We start from the raw sequence: 20,057 nt of genomic DNA, 5'->3' as shown, positions 1-20,057 counted from the left end.
TACGGGAGGACCACGCCGCCCTGCCGCCTTACCCCTTCCCCAAGCCGAAGCCCCCCCCCCACCTATATATACCGCCGCCGCCGCCCGTTCCCCACCCCCGACCGGAGCCGCCGCCGCCAAAACCCGCCCCGCCAGAGTCGCCGAACGCCGCCGCCGTCGCCTCCCGTCGACCCCGCCGCCCCTCGCCGCCCTCTCCCGAAGCCCGCCGGAGCCCCGCCCGACCCCGCCGGAATCCCGCCGGACCGAGGTAGCCGCCGTGCCGGTTTTCGCCGGAAAACCGATTCGGTTTATTTTGAAACACTAGGTTTTTTTAAGATCGGTTTATTTTTTTTTGGTTTAGTTAGTTAGTGAACGCTCGCCGGTCCGTTCGTTTTAACGAACGTGTTAACCGTTTAGTCGCTATTAACGAACGTCCGTTCGATTAACTGTTCGTCAGTTTTCTTTTTCGTCGGATTTTCCGCGATTTTTCCCGATCGCGATTTCCGATATGTTTTTCGTTTTAGTTTAACTTTTCGCTCGTTTATCGGAATCAGGCGATTCAAGCGCCTAGAGTTTCGTCTCGAAATTCTCTTTCCGTTTAACCAACTCAAACAAGTTTTTGCAACTGTAAAATTTGACCTAGATCCAGATTAGTAAACGAAGCTTGTTTCTTTCGCCGTTTGACTTTCGTTGCTTCGTTTGATTTGATTCTTTTTGCAAACCGGAGTTCTTAAGTTGAACTTTCTGGTTAGATCTTTCATTTGAGTTTTACTTGTGCATTAGTTGAGTGCTTACTGTATGCTTGTTTGTTTGCGATAGAGTACCCGGAGTGCGCCGCTTGCTATTTCGAATCTCTAGGTTTCACGGATCATCAGCAAGGCAAGTAACACTTTGATCATACTTCTTTTACTACCCAGTTTTATTGCATTAGATCAACCCTCAAACATTGCATGATTAGGATCTAATTAAATTGTGGGTTCTGGGAAGTAGATGAGGTAGTACCTATTGCCCTGTTTATTATCAAACCCTTGGGAGTTACTTCTACGTTTGCTTATATCGTTATGCTATGCTAGTAGACGTGGATTGGGTTTGAGTGTTACCATGACAGATGTGAGATTGTTAATTAATGGTTAAACTTAAGGTGGCAACTAAAACACACATCTGGGTGGATTGAGGTACCTGGGTATTCCAGGATTGCCTGTTTTTCTTTGGACCGCCACCCAGACTCAAAGGGATCATGAGATTATTCATGCTAGAAACTTCCGTGTGCAGCCACAAGCTATTATGGGCTCTAGCATAGTTGAGTAGGTCGTGTGAACTCTTACAGTGGTAGACTAGCAGATGTAGGGGATGTAGGTGGTACTGTCTACCCATCGTAAGGTGCTAACGCTTCTGAAAGACTGTGTCTCGGTCATCCGTTTCTCAAACACCATGTAGTGCGAGAAATCTAACGGAGGAGATCGAGTCTTGTGGGGAAAAGTGCACAAACCTCTGCAGAGTGTATAAACTAATCATGGTTAGCCGTGTCCCCGGTTATGGACACCTTGAGTATTTAGTATCTGGATTATCATGTGAATCTCATCATGTTACTTTAATTAATTTTGTTGGGTTTTGATGATGATACTTAATTGGGATTGAGAATGCTGTCAACCATTCTCAATGTTTAACAACCACCATGATAGTTAAATAAAATTTATTCCTTTGCAGTAGGGAAAAATTGGCTTTTCGCAAAACTGTAACCATAGAGCCTTCTACCAGCCATATATGCATGTAGTATAGCATTATTCTGTTCATTACTCTCTATGTGTTACATTGCCAGCATATTCCATGTGCTGACCCGTTTTCAGGCTGCAACGTTTCATGTTGCAGACTTTTCAGACGACGAGTAAGGTGCCTTAGGTCGTGGTCTTATACTCAGTGATGCCGTTGGAGTTGATGGACTCACTTATCTTCCAAGTCTTCCGCTGTTATCATTTTAGATGGCCTTAAGCCATATTTGTCATACTTATTTCTCTCTTGAGATACTCGATGTAATAAGTGTGTGATTGCTACTCTGTTATAAATCCTCCAAGTACTGTGCGTGTCAGCATTACTAATCCAGGGATGACACTGGTGCACGGTAGATCAGACTGTTTGAGGTCTGGTCGCTACACCTAGTTTGCGTTGTTTGAACAACAAAACCCATCAAAAGGATCGTGATAGTCACAATCAACTCGGTCCGTTCAAACTGCAGAGTTTTCTTGGTAAATTACCAAGAGTAGATAAGAGTTCTTTGCGTAATCGTTAGTCGCAGGACACGCTAGCTATCAACAAGACTGAAGGGTTCAGATCAAGCGGCAATAAAAAATAGCAATGTCCTAGTCAATCTTTAGCTACAAGTGTGCAACAACAAAAGAAAGGAACAAATTTCCTTGTTTCGCAAGGGCCAGATCAAACACTAGCATAGTTTATACGTATAGCATATATAACCTCAAGTAATAATCTGGAACAGTGAGTGACATTTCTACAACCAAGTGCAGCAAACTGAGTTGGTTTGCCATCATCTCATGGCTTAAACTAAAAGTGGACATTAATTGGTTTGGAATTTGAATGCAGCAAACTAAAATGGCTTGATCTAAATGGTTTGCCATCTCATCCCAGGGAGCATGTCAATATATATTGATTGACTTGGCAAACATTATACTTGCCCTACAAAAAAAAAGTAAATACCATCTAAATTTGATCATCCTACTTCAGAATCAAGCGCGTAGACGAAATCAAAGAAAGGGTCATGCATCTTTACATCTAGTTTCAGCACATCTTCTCCTCTGGAAGAAATAAAGCACCACCCCATTCAGTAAATGGACTAGAGAAAGAAAAAAACATCTCCAATGCCTATCTATGCTTGCCGCTGTCATGTCTTACCTTTCAACGTTTCTTTCAAGGAAGAAGAAAGGCTAGTCCTCTAAACAAGTTGAGCACTCAGCTTTCTTTTCCTCCTCTTTACGCGACCTGTCGTGCTTCCTGAAAGATCACCAACATAAGGATCACATGAGCATATTGTATTGCGCAAACATACATAAGACAACACTTCTAAAGTGTAAGTCCATTTTTGAATATTTTTGTATATTTAAGATCCCGAAGACAAGACCTTTTAAACAACAACAATATTGTATTTATGTTTCAGATACATTTTTCAAACAAGTGAATATGTGGTCTGTGAAATATTTTAAAAAGGTTAAAATTGATATAGGTACTAAAATGAGTGGGATTTATGTCTCAGAAACATTTTCATTAACTCAATGATCAAACCATCCATACCAGACAAATTCCTTTCATAACTCACTGAAAGTGGAAAAGCCATTGAGAACTAAAATGCCAGAATGGTGAGGAATTTTAGGAGAAATGTGTGCCTGAACGTTGTTACCCATAAAACAACTAGAAAATATGTGTGCTTCGAGCACCACCTATATTGTATCTATGTTTCAGATTCAAACGAGCACCACCTACCACCTAATTGCATAGCATATTTGCTACTTTCAATATGTTCATTATGGGAAGAAAGAAACTCTACCTTGCTGCAAAAACCCCCATTAATCAGTAAATACAGCACACTAGAAGCTTGGTTGAGTTACTTGTGTGGTGTCAGCCACACCAGCACCACCAGCTTCCCACCTACTCCAACAACTGTAGCACCACAACTAACCCCTCAAGCTTGAGATTGTGAGCCATATAATCATAAAAAGAGTTTGTACATTCTATATCTAACTAAGGATGATAAGCTTGTATGCAGAACACATTTGCACTACACAAACACTTAGTAAACTCTTGTCAAATAGCTCACAAGAGCAAAACGCATACACATGGACCAATGGCTCAATTATGAGGCAATTCATATGAACCCTAGCACATCACAGGAACCATAGCATCCATCCACATTGACCATTAGAGGCCAAATCCTAGCATGGCATAGTTTTGGCTCGATGGGCACGAGCTCAGAGCAACCAGAGGCGGGGAGCAGAGGATGGAGAGGAGCTCACCATGCCAGTTTTGTAGCCGACTCCGAACAGCACCGCCGGCGCCACATGGCAAAGGGGCCGACAGAAGACGCTGAGGCTGGAGACCGAGCCTACCACCGCGCACCTTGCCTGGCTCGATGAACCATTTCTCCTGCACAAGGGCAACACACATAACAAATCTTGAGCCCAGATTGAAAAACAACAACAACAAAAACAAATCACGGGGATCCAGAAAAAGGAGCAGCTGCCTAACCTCTCCTAGAGGCTGGAGCAGGGCTCCATGGACTCAAGCTTTGCGGCGACTCGCCCATGCAGCCGTTGGTGACCTTATTGAGGTACACCAATGGCTGGTTCCCGATCAACAGCTGCACATGCATCACAACACAGAGGGAAAAATAAGTCAAACAACTGCACACACATTGGCTAGATTGCATAAGTAAGCATGCATGGATCAAATAGACGACAATGCAACTGAGGATTTCGACAAAGGAACATAGCATCACCAAGACTTATTTAGCAAAGTAATGTTGCTACCAGTATGTTTGTGGCTCTGAAAATTACCTGTGGCCTTTTTCAACATCACACTGCATCCCTATCACTACAGGGGCAACTGAAACAAGATGAACTTTTATTTGACCAATCACCAGGATGATTAGCTCTTCGCTATTCAGGAAGCATAACCCAGAGGATGATCCATCAGTTCATACATTGGATAAAAAGCCAAACCTACACCTCCAAGAACGATTACTATCAATTCAATTAACATGTTAAAAAATTACAACATACAGTACTACATTATGGTTTGGATTCAGAAAACAAACATCATGTTGTTTGAAATTCTTTCCAATAAATCATCCCATGACAAAGCATGATTTTGCAAACCCCAAAATTACCTCTAATCTCCTATAGAGAAGCAGAGGACATCGCGTTTCAAAGAGACAGCGGTTGGATATAAAATAAGCACCCAGCAAAACAAGTACCCAGCCGGAACAACCCATATATAGATAATCGAAATGTAAAGCAAACCACCAGACTTCCCATATACCTCCAAGCTCCATCAAGCCGTCTTCTCGCACGCTCTGCCCTCCGGAAGATCAAAAACGACCTTACCCAATGATTGTGGGTGCACCATCTCTAGCTCATATTTGTTCTCACCATCCTGGGCAAAGAGCGAGAGAGAACAAGATCAATTAATGGCCGAGCAATAAGGGCATCACAAGGAAGCAACCCATAAAGTACAACAATAGTGTATTCTGAAGCACATCACAACATTCTTTCCGCAACCGACCCAACAAATAGCTCTCAGTCAGTCATCTAATCCCTCTCCTAGTTTGTGTTGTTTCAACAACAAAACCAATAAAAAGGATCATGATGGTCATAAATAAGATCAATCAACTCGGCCCGTTCAAACTGAAGAGTTTTCATAGTAAATTACCAAGAGTAGATAAGAGTTCTTTGCGTAATCGTTAGTCGCAGGGCATGCTAGCTATCAACAAGGCTAAAGGGTCCAAATCAAGCGGCAATAAAAAGACAGCGATGTCCTAGTCACTCTTTTTAGCTACAAGTGTCCAACAAAAAAGGAACAAATTTCCTTGTTTCGCAAGGGCCAGATCAACTCTACCTTGCTACAAAAACCCCATTAATCAGTAAATCCAGCACACTAGGAGCTTGGCTGAGTCACTGGTGTGGTGTCAACCACACCAGCACCACCAGCTAGTTAAAACTAACATCCCACCTACACCCCAACAACTGTAGCACCACAACCAACCCCTCAAGCTTGAGATTGTGAGCCATATAATCATAAGAAGAGTTTGTACATGCTATATCTAACTAAGGGTGATAAGCTTGTATGCAGGACACATTTGCACTACACAAACACTTAGTAAACTCCTGTCAAATAGCTCACAAGAGAAAAACGCATACACATGGACCAATGGCTCAATTATGAGGCAATTCATACAACCCTAGCACATCACAGGAACCATAGCATCCATCCATAGTGACCATTAGAGGCCAAATCCTAACATGGCATAGCTGTGGCTCGATGGGCACGAGCTCAGAGCAACCAGAGGCGAGGAGCAGAGGAAAGAGAGGAGCTCACCATGCCAGTTTTGTAGCCGACTCCGAACAACATCGTCGGCGCCACATGGCAAAGGGACCAACAGAAGACGCTGAGGCTGGAGACCGAGCCTACCACCGCGCACCTTGCCTGGCTCGATGAACCCCTTCTCCTGCACAAGGACAACACACATAACAAATCTTGAGCTCAGATCGAAAAACAAAAAAAATCATGGGGATCCGGAAAAAAAGGAACAACTACCTCACCTCTCCTTGAGGCTGGAGCAGGGCTCCATGGACTCAAGCTTGGCGGCGACTCGCCCATGGAGCCGTCTGTGACCTTATTGAGGTACACCAATGGCTGGTTCCCGATCAGCAGCTGCACATGCATCGCAACACAGAGGAAAAAACAAGTCAAACAACTGCACACACATGGGCTAGATTGCATAAGTAAGCATGCATGGATCAAAGAAGTGTTAACTACACAGAGCATGACAAGGCAATGTTCAAATTTTCATAAAAAATAAAGGAAGACCAGGGTAGCATCTCTTCTTCTCAGATTTAGAGGAAATCCTCAGCACAGACAAGGAAAAAGCACATGGTCAAAGATAAGTACTAGACGCATGTATGTCGCACAATGATAGTATTGTTTGAAAATAAAGGGCTCCATTGAGTCAGGGATCCATATATCCACTCTCTTAGTTTTACCTCTAATAAAATGATAGTATTGTTTTATATACCAGTTAACAGAACTTTGTTTATCTTAAACAAAATTGTATCCTATTTATATCTATCTAATGAAGACTCTATCGTGAACAAATTCCCTCCCAGGCTACATGCAAAATGGTGATCATAGAAATACAATTTAAGAGAGACCAATTTCATCAACAAGAAAGACGATCACAATCACAATAACATGAGGCCACCACAGATCCAAACACTAAATCAGCGGCTCGATTGCCAGCACCACAATCACCCACAGCTCGATGACCGGACCATCTCAGAGAGAGAGAGAGAGAGGAGAGGAGAGGGAGGGGAGGAGGAGAGAGAGGACTCACCCAAACCTAGGAAGGGATGGTGAGGTCCACAAAATTCATGCTTCACACGATAAGATCTTGGACAGCATCCTCAGCCACCACAATGACCATTGTCCTTGCGCCATCTATATGATCTCAAGGACGACCCCTTTTCCTTCAAGGTAGAGCAGCCCGGGATTAAGCAACAATCCTGAGATAACAAGAAGAGCAAAGTGGTCAACTCTCGACTCGACATTAATACCATGTTGGTTAGTGTAATGAACTTATATCTTTGCATTGAACGGTCAAACATGAGATTATATGAGTGGAACACAGAGTCTTTGCATTGAAGATTCAGTTGTGGTCAAACATGAGATTACATGCCAGAACAAAACAAGCACAGAACACAAACTTTAATGACCAGAACAACTGCTGCACAAAACTTGCTCTGAAAGCAGACATAATACATTCAAAGCTACCAATTATAACCTTGCTCAAAAGTCACAAATGATCTTGTTTCTCCATGCATAAAGATTAACCACATTATTAAGAAACATATTCAGTGGCAATGGCAAAATGAAGATGCAAATTTCCTGTCGGTTGTTCTACATATATTAGATTGTTTTGTAATAACATCCATTCAGTTTAGATATCTTGAATATGATTAGATCACCATTTCCGTACTAACACCATCATCAGACCAACATAAATCTAAAGAAGTCTAGAGGAGAAACATTTCATGCTTTAGGACAGCAGAGAGATGAATGAACACCTTTGATCCAGAAGTTGTTGCGGACAGGGGAAGCTTCAGGGGTGTGGGCCATGGTCGTACGGGATCTGCAGTTGCCTGACGAAGCTTGCGCAAACCAGGGAGGAACGAGACCTTGTTGAGGCGGCAAATCGGCAGACACCGCCATTGCTTGTTCCTACATCAGGACAACACTCGGCACATGTCAAAAGAGGATCAAATGTATTTCATTCATTGATTGTTGAGTTTCAAGGTTACCAAATCAATAATATTGACCTAGTCTAGTCACGGTTATGCAAACCGCTTCAGTAAAACATGTGCTAGCTAATAAACTAGCAAATGCACAGGCATAAGCATGCTGAAATACTAGTGCTAAGGCATATGCATGGCACACCATGTAACAAGATCCACAATAAATATTCTGGTTCGAAGATAAATATACAGTAACTGAATTTGTACTTGGAACTAACCGATATCAGGTCCAATAGCTTGCACACAGGGTTGAGATTAGCTACGGTAAGAGCATGCATAGCTTAGGACATGCATTTAGCACAGTTTTAGGCAAAATTTAAAAATGCACATACAGACTGAACCAAAAGATGATGTGCAGTCATATGTTTGCACTGCATGCTATTTTTATTTGGAAATTAGGCAACTCAATTTAACATTGGGTAATGAGAATTTATTATTTATTTTTCCATCTTCAGATTTTCAACATGAGAGATATATGTGCAGACACCATGGTACAACAACAGTAAGAAATCTACATCCTTTCTTTGCAATAACTCTCACATGTGACTCGATATTAATACACATGCATATCACAGGTACGTCGAGTGTACCTCGTTGGTCATCCAAGCGTTGGTGCTGAAACACCCTGGGCATCAAGAAGATGAAGTAGAACAATGCATCAGGTGAGTGACTGAATTCATTCAGAAGTTACAGAATGAGGACGGTTCATGGTGAGTAACTCAGTACGCTATCAGCAACTGATGTTGCTATTTGTTCAACGTCTCGATATTGTTGTTTGTTCAACAGCCTTGATGTTGCTGCTCCCCAACCAAGCAAGGTGCTGTGTATACTGCAAATGCATCAGTGAGTGGACGGTTCTTGATGCCTCGGGCTCCATTGCCGGAAAGCTTGTGACCAGAGGAGATTAGGAAGTGAGTGGGCGGAGGGAGAGAGAGGTGCTACCTTGTGCAGGAAACAGGGACCTTGTGCGCTGCGTCGTGGTCGCGCTCGAGCTCGGTCCTCATGCTCCTCGCCTGCTGCTTGGAATCAAAAAAAGCAAATTGATCACACACACACACACACACACACACACATCGACGGTGAAAATCGAAATAGGAAAGACGAGAGGCGGATGGGACCTTGGGAATCCACGACGGCGACGGCGGCTGTAGGGAATTGGGCACCAAGGCTGGTGGAGGAAGAAGGCGAGCACGAATCCGGGGCCTGCGTCCTTGGAGGTCGAGGAAGCAGAGGAGCACCGGCGTTCGCCGCCGCCGCGCTCGACCCGAACGGCGGCTGCAGGGTGCGATGCCCTGTTCCCGGATCCGGCGGCATCCTGCGATGCGGATCCAGAGATTGGTTGCCGTGGACGCGGGCTAGGGTTTCGGGCGCGAGGAGGGGAAGCTGACGAGGTTGGACGCGGAGACTAGGAGAGAAGGAGAGGGTGGAGGGCGCCGACGGTGGCTGGAGGAGAGGAGGTTGCCGGCGGCTCGTTGGGTGGAATCGGGGGAGGAGGAAGAAGATAGAGTGTGCGAGGGCTGTTTTGGGTTGGGTTGGGTGCTGGTTGGTTAGAATCTCTCTTCTCATTTTCATTTGAAAATATTAAGTCTTGGACCGAGCGCGAAACACTTGGACAAAAGCGTGGGCGCCAGAGTTTTCCAGACGTCACCGAGCCCGAGCGCGAAAGTTTGGACGAAAGCGTTGGCGCTAGAGTTTTCGGCGCGACGGAGTCCCGCGCTCTTGAGCTTGAGCGCGAAACCTTTCAACAAGAGTGCGGCTTGATTGGTCCTTGACGTGAGTCCACGGATCGTGGTCTTCCTCCGGCCAATCCTGATCGCTCATCTCTTTACCTTCTAGATCCGACGATGAACACCTAATATCACGGGGATCACGACCCTATGACACCCTATGACCAGCTTTGGCCTAATTAGTTCCTTCGTGTATTGTTATAAATCTGACAACAAAAATATAGAAAACAAATTCAGTAAAAATATACTTCCTTCGTTCCTAAATATCTTTTTTATCGTGTAGCGCCGTGGGTGGATGGATGGATGGGTCCCACTCCCAAAAAGGTACCAGTACACTTTTGTGTGCGTTGTCTTGAGTGGAATTAATAAACGATGACTCCTTTTCTTTCCCTCACAGAGAGAGGAAAAAAAAAGGACCGAGGACATCCCCACGCATTGCATTGCATGCATGCCTGCGCGACAGGAAAGGGCATGCATGCGTGTGACGCGACGAGTGGAGAGGTGCAAGTTCGAGGCCCAAGGAACGGGAAGTTGGACTCTGTGGTATGAGATGGGGGCGGAGGAGCCGGGATTTAATTAAGAGCCAGAACTCGCGGCGGGAGCAATCACATGACCGCGTCGTCGCGAGGCGCCTTCTCCCACTCGCTGCTTTAATTTCCCTGACCGCGTCAACGACCAAACCCTCCTCCTCTGGTCGACGAACGGGCCGAAGCTTACCGGGGAGACCCTTGGCCAGGGCATGCGCCTGGTCGGCGGCGCCGGTTACCCGCTCACGGACTGGATGCTGGTGCCCTACTCCCACCAGAACCTGACGTGGACGCAGCACGAGTTCAACGGGAGAGTGGCAAAGGCGCGCGCCGTGGCCGTCGGCGCGTTCCAGAGGCTCAAGGCGCGCTGGGCCTGCCTCCAGAGGCGCACCGAGGTCAAGGTGGACGATCTTTCCGTCATGCTCGGCGCCTGCTGCGCGCTACACAACATCTGCGAGCGCAGCGGCGAACTCTTCGACCTCCAGCTGCTGCGGGGCCTGGAGCTCGACCTAGACGACGACAACCACATGGTCGCCAATGACCTCGTGCCCTCCCCTGCCGCTGCGCAGATGCGAGACACCATCGCCCACAACATGCTTCACCATGCCACGGTGGCCGGCGCTGGGTCATTCTACTAGCAGCTACATGTTTAACTTCTTGACCGGATCAGCCGATAGTACAAGGAATAAGGGAGCAGAGCACCAAAATTCATTCGTTATTTAATTTTTGTTGGAACGGGAAGAGCCAACAAGTTTTCTTCTCGAGATTAATTAGTCCCGTTTTTAGTATGATTTTGGGCAACATTTTCTTGTTTTTAGGTTCAGACACAAGATTGTGGTTTGAGATATTGAAAGGATGATATATTTTTCGACAACGCTAACGCCCACACGTGTGGTGGGAGCCAAACCCGACCAAACGCTTTATAACACACAGACTACGTCATGTCACCGCATGCATGCATGCATGTGGAACTTTTTTTGGATTTTCTGTTTTTAAAATGTTTTAACTCTTAAATGAAAAATCCGATTGAAGATCGGTTTTCATCATTAAATCCCCCGCGACGAGATCTTCGAAACTAGATCTCATATCAATATATTTCGACGAATTTGTTGTTGTTAAAAGTTGCCGTGTCTATTGCACATGAATTGCCATGATGTTTACACTGAAGTTGTCATGATATGTTTCAGCTATTTTCTTCTATATTTAAAAGTAAATTTTGACATATTATAAAACAGGGAATTAAGAAACTAGACTTGCCATGCACCATAAACTAAAATTGCTATGATACATGCACTTAAAATTGCCATGGTTCATACAAAAAAGTATTTTCATGGTCAAAGTACTGGAATTGCCATCATAAAAAAACTAAAATTGCCATGATCTACAAACTAAAATTGCCACATGGCAACTTTAGTTTAAGCACTATGGCAACTACAGTGTAAACATCATGGCAACTTTTGGGCAAAAAAAAATTCATCGAAACATATCAACATGGGTCTAGTTTTGAAGATCTCGTCGAGACGGATTTAATGGTGAAAACGGATTTTTAATTCGCTTTTTTAATTAGGAGATAAAATATTTTTAAGCCAAAAACCAAAAAGATTTTTGCTGATGTCATTTGTTCATACATGGCAAAATAAGTGGTGATGAAGGCGTGTAGGCGATGTGCAAACGCCCACACGTGTGGGCGTTAGTTTTTCCGTATATTTTTTCTTCATGTCTTAGGATATCTCTTGGATCTTGTATGTCACCATCTTGTATGTCACGTCGTCCGGGTGACTGGGTTTGATAACCCTCCCCTGCTTCACACCTGGTGGCACAAACAGGCTTGATGCAAAAAGGAACATGGTGCCCGTGCGGTCAAAAGAAGTATCGTGTCAACTTTGTTGCATCCAAATCTAATAGTATGGGTCAAAGAAACAATTTGGTGAATGGAAAGTCACACTTAACCCTGCCTGACCCTGATTTGCACCCGGTGGAAAACATTTTTTTTCTGGCATTGCCAACAAAAAGTAGTCTGAAAAGTTGATTTGTTTTTTTAGTCAGCCAACTAGCTTTATCACCACTCACAAAAAACTAGCTTTATCACATAATGTTTAGGGGAATACAAGTTATAGGGGGCCGGTTGCAGTCAAAAGAACTTTTTTTTTCAAATTCAGATTTTTGAAATAAAAAATAAATGAAAACAGAAAAAGACAAAAAAGGAAAAACAAAATGAAAAAAACCTGGGGCGCCCTGCCCCACAAAGGCAGATCCAAAGTGTGCACGTGCGGGGGGTCAACTTTTTTTCCAGATTTTTCCATGTATTCTGTTTTTGTTTTTGCTTTATTTTTAAATTTTGTTTATACTTCCAAATATTCTAAATAAATATATACAAAAAACATCTTACATTAAAAATGTTTGAAAAAAATGTTAACTAAGCATTTGAAAAATGTGAAATGTGTATAGAGAAATTGTTTCTCATATATACGAATATAAAAAAAGACAATGTGTATGAAAAAAGAGATCATGTATTCCAAAAATGTAATCATGCATTTGGGAAAAATGTTAAAGAAGTATTTCAAAAATGTTAAAGAAGTATTAAAAATGTTAATCAAGCATTTGAATTTTTTTAAATGTGTATATAAAAATTTTTGATCATGTATTAAAAATGTTAATCTTGCATTTGATTTTTTTAATCAAGCATTTGAAAAATGTTCAATGTGTATAGAAAACATACTGTTCATGTATTAAAAAAATGTTAATCAAGCATTTGAAAATGCTAAAATGTGTATAGAAAAAAATGTTGACCATGTATTAAAACATTATTAGTCTTGTATTTGAAAAATGTTTAAAATATGCATAGAAAAAATATTGAGCATGTATTAAAAAATATGAAATTTTGAAAATGTCAAACTTGTATTAGAAACACATTCTTGACGTATACGAAAAATGTAGAATGAAAATCAAAAGAAACAAAGGAAAACAAAAAAAATTGAAAGAAACAAAGGAAACCAAAGAAAAATAAAGATTGAAAAAAAAAGATGAAACCAAAGAAACCAGTGCAAAAAGAATGGAAAATAGTGAAAATTGATTAAGAAAAGAGTGCAAAACAAAAGAAAACCGTTGAAAACCAAGAGATAAACAAAAATCAACGAAAATAATAAGGAAAATGAGAAAGAAAATAAAAAAAGATGAAAACCATGAAAGAAACAAAGAGAAACCAAAGAAAATGAAAGACAGAAACCAAAAAACAAAGTATAACAACAAAAAAACCAAAGAAACCAAAGAAAAAATACAAAAACCAAACAAAAAAAACGAGCGCATCAGCAACTGACTAATAAACGAATGAACAAGTAACACACTATTGGGGTAGTCTATACGCGTGCGCACTGCAAGAAAGCTTCAGGCGAGACGCATGCTAGTCTTGCTATAAGCGAGACATAGCATTCGCGCTCTATGACGCCCGCAGGCGTCCAAACATGGAGGTATCGCCCGAAGGCAAGCAAAAATGGCCCGACCTATTCTGGCGAGCTCACCCAAACATTTTTTTTTTGTGAAAGGGTTGCTCGTCTGCTTATTCGTGAGTCGGAGGCAACAAAACAAGGGCCTAGGGCACGAGCGCACGGCAGGCCAGCAGCACCCAATCGAGAGGACCATGTGTTGCTCGTGATTCCGAATCACCTATGGGCGACAGTAGCAGGCCGGCCCATTTTAGCGTGCGTAGGTTCGCTCGGCTTGTAGCGGTCGCTGTAGGTCCTCTTTACTACATTTTTCTTTTTTGTTTCCTTTTGTTATTTCTTTCGTTTTATTTGTTTTCATTTGTTTTCTTTTTTTATTTCATTTTTCTTGGTTTTCTTAGTTTACTCGTTGGTTTTTTGGTATTTCTTTGTTTGTTTGTTTCTGTCTTGTTTTCCTTTGTTTTCTTCGCTTTATTCTATTTATATGTAGTGATTCTAATTGGCAGTTTAATTGGGTATTTGCGCATGTTGAATGGGTCAAATTAATCAGATGATCATATTTGGATAATCCACAAAAATACCAGGTAATCCACATCACCGGTAATATATATACTATTACTGATACCATACCCATCGCATATCCAGCTGACCAAAATCTGTATCTGCATCCATTTCCAATATATTCATGCACGTACATGCATATCCTTAAAAACGGATATGGACGAGGATTCGAAACAAAAATTATCATCGCTATCATTTTCATCTCTAACCCGAAGCGCCCACTAAGACGAAATCACTAATTAAGACGTACTTTTCTAAAGGTCACCCCGTCCTCCTTAGGTGCGACAAGTGGCGCACTGCATGCGCGCTACTTGTTGCAACCTGGAAGTTTTCCTTTTTGTAGATTCATTTATTCAAAATATTTTGTCTATTAATCCATGTGCCCAAATCTTGAACCATTTTCACCGTTGGATTCCTCACGTCAAGATATTCAAAATAGATCACATTTAACGAACTTCTCTTTTCTCGAAAAAACAGAACGAAAAAATCAGGCGAAAAAATCATGCCTCTCGCGAAGGAAAAAATGAAGAAAGTACGAGAGGCACAACTGTGCCTCTAGCGGAAGCAAAACCGTGCCTCTTGCGGAAGAAAAAAAATTAAAGAAAATATTTTTTTGTTTCCGAGAGTCACGATCGTGCCTCTTGTGGAAGCAAAACTGTGCCTTACGCGGAAACAAAAGAAAAAAAGAAAACACACACCTCTCGCAAAAAAAACATTTTTTTCCGTTTCCGAGAGGCACGGCCGTGCCTCTTGCGGAGGCAAAACCGTGCCTCTTACGAAAGCAAAAAAAATAATATTATTTTGCATAATATTTTTTTTATCAAAAAGCTAAGAAATACCGGTGAAAAACCGAAAAGCCAAAAAAACATGAAAAAACCATCTAAAAATCCGAAAACGAGTATGAAGAAATTTAAAAAGAAAATAAAAAAAAACGCTTAGAGTGCAACGCGTGACGATGGCCGAGAGCGCCCGGAATGACCCCTTAGCGGAGGCTGAGAACGCTCGTTGGCTAATTGCTCCCTTAGCCTCTCAAGGGTAACCGCGAGCTAGTAATCATCACCAGTCCACCGCGTCGTCACGACCGACGTCACGCAGGCCCGGCCCGTCTCCTGGTCGTCAAAGACCAGCGACGACCAGCCTAGCAGCAACGTGCGTGCTCTGGAGTCTGGAGGCACACGGCCGTGCAGCGAGCGTACGTGACCTTCCTTGCCTTGCGCTCATTAAGCACGGATCAAAATAGTCCCTTTACTAATCCCACAACACACAACGCACACACGCAAACGCCGTACGACTTACTTTTCTGCAGGCTGGATGTTACGACTCCAGCATATTATAGTTCCGGGTTGCCATTACAGAACGCTGCGGGTCGTTGATAGATATCGTCTGCCCCGCTGGCCCCGGTATGCATGTCAGCTATAAAGGCCACATACGTTGTGTATATGCCTTTTCCGAAAATACGAGTTGATTGATCTTACATTATCTCTCTGGAATGACTAGGCATACCTATCTTAATTAGCGTGCAACGCAAAGGCTAATATGTTTCTTTCCCCAACTGAACACAGTTTCGTTTTTATAAAAACTCATAGATCTTTATCGGTAAAAAAAAACTTTTTCCGGATAGCACTCATAGATTCCACTCTTTCCACGAATATGACTTCATGATGAAAATTTGCAAACACTTAGAACATTTTTCAAAGTATACAAAAAAAATCAGATTTTTTGAATTTTTTGAATTTATTGTTCATCCGGGCTCAAATGAGCTCGAGCTCAAAATGGTACTTCCGCACAAAGATTTGTTTTTTTCTTTTGGTACTGTATAATAGAATATTCAAGCATCTAGAAACCTCATGTCCCGCAAAAAACAAATCTAGAAACCTCATGATTTTCTTGTTAATTGCTTAGACCTAGGAACTGGAACAACTATATATCCGCTATAGTATTTTATTTCAAGATCACACATCAGAACTGCACCTTAATTATGTTGTTAAAACCATTTCTGTATTTGCCAATGTTTGAAAAATATGGCTAGTTTTGACTAGTTCGATGTACTCATGAGGTCGTCCTTGCAAGTTTAACAAACTCGGTCAATTTAATCTCAAATTCATAGAATTCTGGTCCGCAAATTTCAGTAACCACATGGCCGGGTTCGAATCTCCCCACTCAAGCCACTTGGGTTCAAATCTCCCCACCTGCCTAACAACGAAAGTTAAGGGAGGGAACTCCGCCCTTAACATCTTTTTTGTTTCCAAAAATATTGGTAATCCCTCACAAAGAAACATGGTTAACGGATTCGCTGGCCCCGTCTAGATTTTGCCCAATCCGATAAAATAAACCTTGAATGAAAATAATCATGACACTTACAACTATATTGTCGGATGATCGTGGTTCGGTCTAGCACACCATGAAACACAAATTTACTGCGTTGACGCAGCTATAATGCACCCAATCATGCTAACTACAAAATTAAAAAGTGCATCTTCGATGAGTAGCAACCCTCCATTCTGTATCTTGTCTAAACTATTCAGTAGGAGGCTCGATTTGTGAGCACCAACGGGTCAATCCATTTCGTTCCGTATTCGCGAAAAAAAAATCCATTTCGTTCCTTTTTTAACGTAAACCAGTCCAAAACTAATCCCCACGGCACAACATTTGAATAAACATAATGCTGATAGCCCAACACGTACGAACAGCACGCCAGTCGTGAGTCGTGACGCAAAGCGACGGCGCCATGCCCATGAGGCGGCGTCGGAACATTCTTTCGGCAACGGACCCAATCACCCAAACAATCGATCGGACTACTACTCCCACTCACTGGGGTTCGAGAGCGACGTCGCGAGGCGCCTTCTCCCACTCGCTGCTTTCCCATGTTCTCCCCGACCGCGTGAGCGAGCCGCGGTTCCAGCGTCTCGCCGCCACCAACCGTCGCCTTCCTTCTCTCCGCGTGCCCAGAAGCTTTATAAATCCCTCTCTCGCGGGAGGATCGACTTGCTCGTCTTCGTCTCTCCCCTCTCCTCCATCTCCGATCTCACCATTGTTTCTGCTGTTCCACCACCATAGCCACAAAACTCCACTTAGATGATGCGTGACCAGCCTTACGTGGGATCGCAGCACTATTCCGCCCAAAACATGGCCGACGGCGGAGACCTGTCCTACCTCGATTACTATTTTCAGCAGGACGCTGCGTCTGAGTCTGTGCCGGCTCCGGTGAACCCGCAGGGGAGCAAGAAGAGGGGGGCGTCGGCGATGGAGGTTGAGGCGCCGCAGGGGCTGGGCGTGGTGAATCTGTGGAATGAGATGGGGGCGGGGGATCAGCAGGGGTTTAAGAGGCAGAACTCGCTGTGGGAGTCAATGGATACCGGTGGCGGGCTAGCGCTTCATGTGGTGGAGTCGTCGGTGGGGTTTGGGGTGCCGCAGGTGCAGGGCATGGTCAACCTTGGAGCTCAGTGGACGGGAGGGGCGCCGTCGGAGGCGCGGGGGTCCAAGAGGCAGCGCTCGCCGTCGGGCTCGATTGAGACCGCGAGTGGCGGGAGCTATGAAGACGGCGGAAGCGAGAACGTGGATGAGTCTGTGGTGCTGGCCACCGGGACGGGGGAGAAGGGCGGAGGGAGAAGGCTGTGGAAGAAGGACCGCCACAACGAGTGGTGGGACACGGTTAGCAGCTCGGGCTATCCCGCGGCGGACTTCAGGCACCATTTCCGCATGTCCCCCTACACGTTCCAGGTTCGGTAAACATTTACGAACACTTTTGTCCTTTTTGTTTCTTTCAAATAAAACAATATATGAACTCTAAACTTTAAAGGGCAACAAAACATTCTAAGTAGAATGTGGGAAAAAACGTTCAGATTTTTTCGTGAATCATATGTACTACTAATAATATTTTTTTTACTCAGAAAAATACCATCTTGTATATTTATGTAGGGCGAAAAAATCTGAAAGTTTTTTCCCACGTTGCAGTAAGAATGTTTTGTTGTCCTGCAAAGTTTGAAGTTTATATGTTGTTTAGTTTTGAAGAGACCAAAAAGAAAAAAAATTCATATAGTAAATTAGTTGTGTAGCACATATCTCAATGCAGATGTCCAGAAGCCCGAGCTTTATAAATCAACTTTCTTCCAGGTTCTGTGCGAGCAGCTGGCGACCGCCGTCCGCAAGGAGGACACCGCGCTGCGCGCCGCCATCCCCGTGCAGAAGCGCGTCGCCGTATGCGTCTGGCGCCTCGCCACTGGGGAGCCCCTCCGCAAGGTCGCCGATCGCTTCGCCATCGGGGTCTCCACCTGCCACAAGCTCGTGCTCGACGTCTGTGGCGCCATCCAGGCCACGGTCGTGCCCAACGTCATCCAGTGGTCGGCTGCCGCAGCCATGGCCACCAACGCCGCCAAGTTCGAGGCCTTGTCAGGCATCCCAGGCATCATCGGCGCCGTCTACACTACCCACGTGGCCATTATCGCGCCCAAGCACCACGTCATCAACTACTTAAACCCACGCGCCACAGCGCGCAAGAGCAAGACCTGCTACAGTATCACCCTGCAGGCGTCGGTGGACACGGACGGGACCTTCACTGACGTTTACGTCTGCCCAGGCGCCATGACCGACGCCCAAACCCTCCTACTCTGGTCGATGAACAAGCCAAAGCTTATCGGGGAGACCCTTGGCCAGGGCATGCGCTTGGTCGGCGGCGCCGGCTACCCACTCACGGACTGGATGTTGGTGCCCTACTCCCACCAGAACCTGACGTTGACGCAGCACGAGTTCAACAAGAGAGTGGCAAACGCGCGTGCCGTGGCCGTGAGCGCCTTCCAAAGGCTCCAGGGGCGTTGGGCTTGCCTCCAGAGGCGCACCGAGGTCAAGGTGGACGACCTTTCCATCATGCTCGGCGCGTGCTGCGCGCTCCACAACATTTGCGAGCGCAGTGGCGAACCCTTCGACCTCCAGCTCCTGCAGGGCTTGGAGCTAGAGCTCGACGACGACAACATGGTTGCCAATGACCCTGTGCCCTCCCCCGCCGCTGGGCAGATGCGAGATACCATCGCCCACAACATGCTTCACCATGCCACGGTGGCCGGCGCTGGGTCTTTCTACTAGCAGCTACATGTTTAACTTCTTGACCGGATCAGCCGATAATACAAGGAATTAATAAGGGAGTAGAGCACCAAAATTCATTCGTTGTTTAATTTTTGTTGGAACGGGAAGAGCCAACAAGTTTTGTTCTCGAGATTAGTCCCTTTTTAGTATGATTTCGGGCAACATTTTCTTGTTTTTAGGTTCAGACACAAGATTGTGGTTTTTGAGATATTGAAATGATGATATTTGTTTCTTCATTGTTTTAGGATATCTCTTGGATCTTGTATATCACCATCAATTTTGCCAAACTTGTATCCTTATTTCATTTTGCCATCAAATACACTAGATTGATCTCTCCCACTCTCCACATGTAAAAGTACTTTGTTGTTCTTCGGTTGGTATGAAATCCGGACTATGCAAGTACTACCTCCGTACCAAAATCTAAAATGTCTTACATTTTGATACGGAGGTAATACATGATATGATATCTATGTGTAGTTTAGTGTACAAATAGTAGCTTTGAGTTTGTCGTGGACTCATGGCTGAACTATCAACTGTAGCTAAACTACCGACTGTATGTAGACTTCGAAGCTTGCCACTATCCATGAATTTGCTATTTGTACCACAAATGCTTTTGCATTATGATTTTAGCTGGATTTCGCCGCAGCTTGTGCGTGAATTGAACTTTTTGTG

General features: G+C 44.1%; 1 protein-coding gene across 1 annotated transcript; it reads left to right on the top strand.

The window, feature by feature from the left end:
* Positions 1 to 17,306: 17,306 nt before the first annotated feature.
* LOC109776725 (protein ANTAGONIST OF LIKE HETEROCHROMATIN PROTEIN 1-like) lies at positions 17,307 to 19,735 on the top strand. The gene is made up of 2 exons (XM_020335391.4): positions 17,307 to 18,026; positions 18,420 to 19,735. Exons 1-2 carry the CDS (start codon positions 17,382 to 17,384, stop codon positions 19,383 to 19,385), a joined length of 1,611 nt encoding a protein of 536 aa, XP_020190980.1. The 5' UTR covers positions 17,307 to 17,381; the 3' UTR covers positions 19,386 to 19,735.
* Positions 19,736 to 20,057: the final 322 nt, after the last annotated feature.

This window comes from Aegilops tauschii, chromosome 3, assembly GCF_002575655.3.
Source record: "Aegilops tauschii subsp. strangulata cultivar AL8/78 chromosome 3, Aet v6.0, whole genome shotgun sequence".
Classification (NCBI taxonomy): Eukaryota; Viridiplantae; Streptophyta; class Magnoliopsida; order Poales; family Poaceae; genus Aegilops; species Aegilops tauschii.
This window is presented reverse-complemented; position numbering and strand designations above follow the sequence as displayed.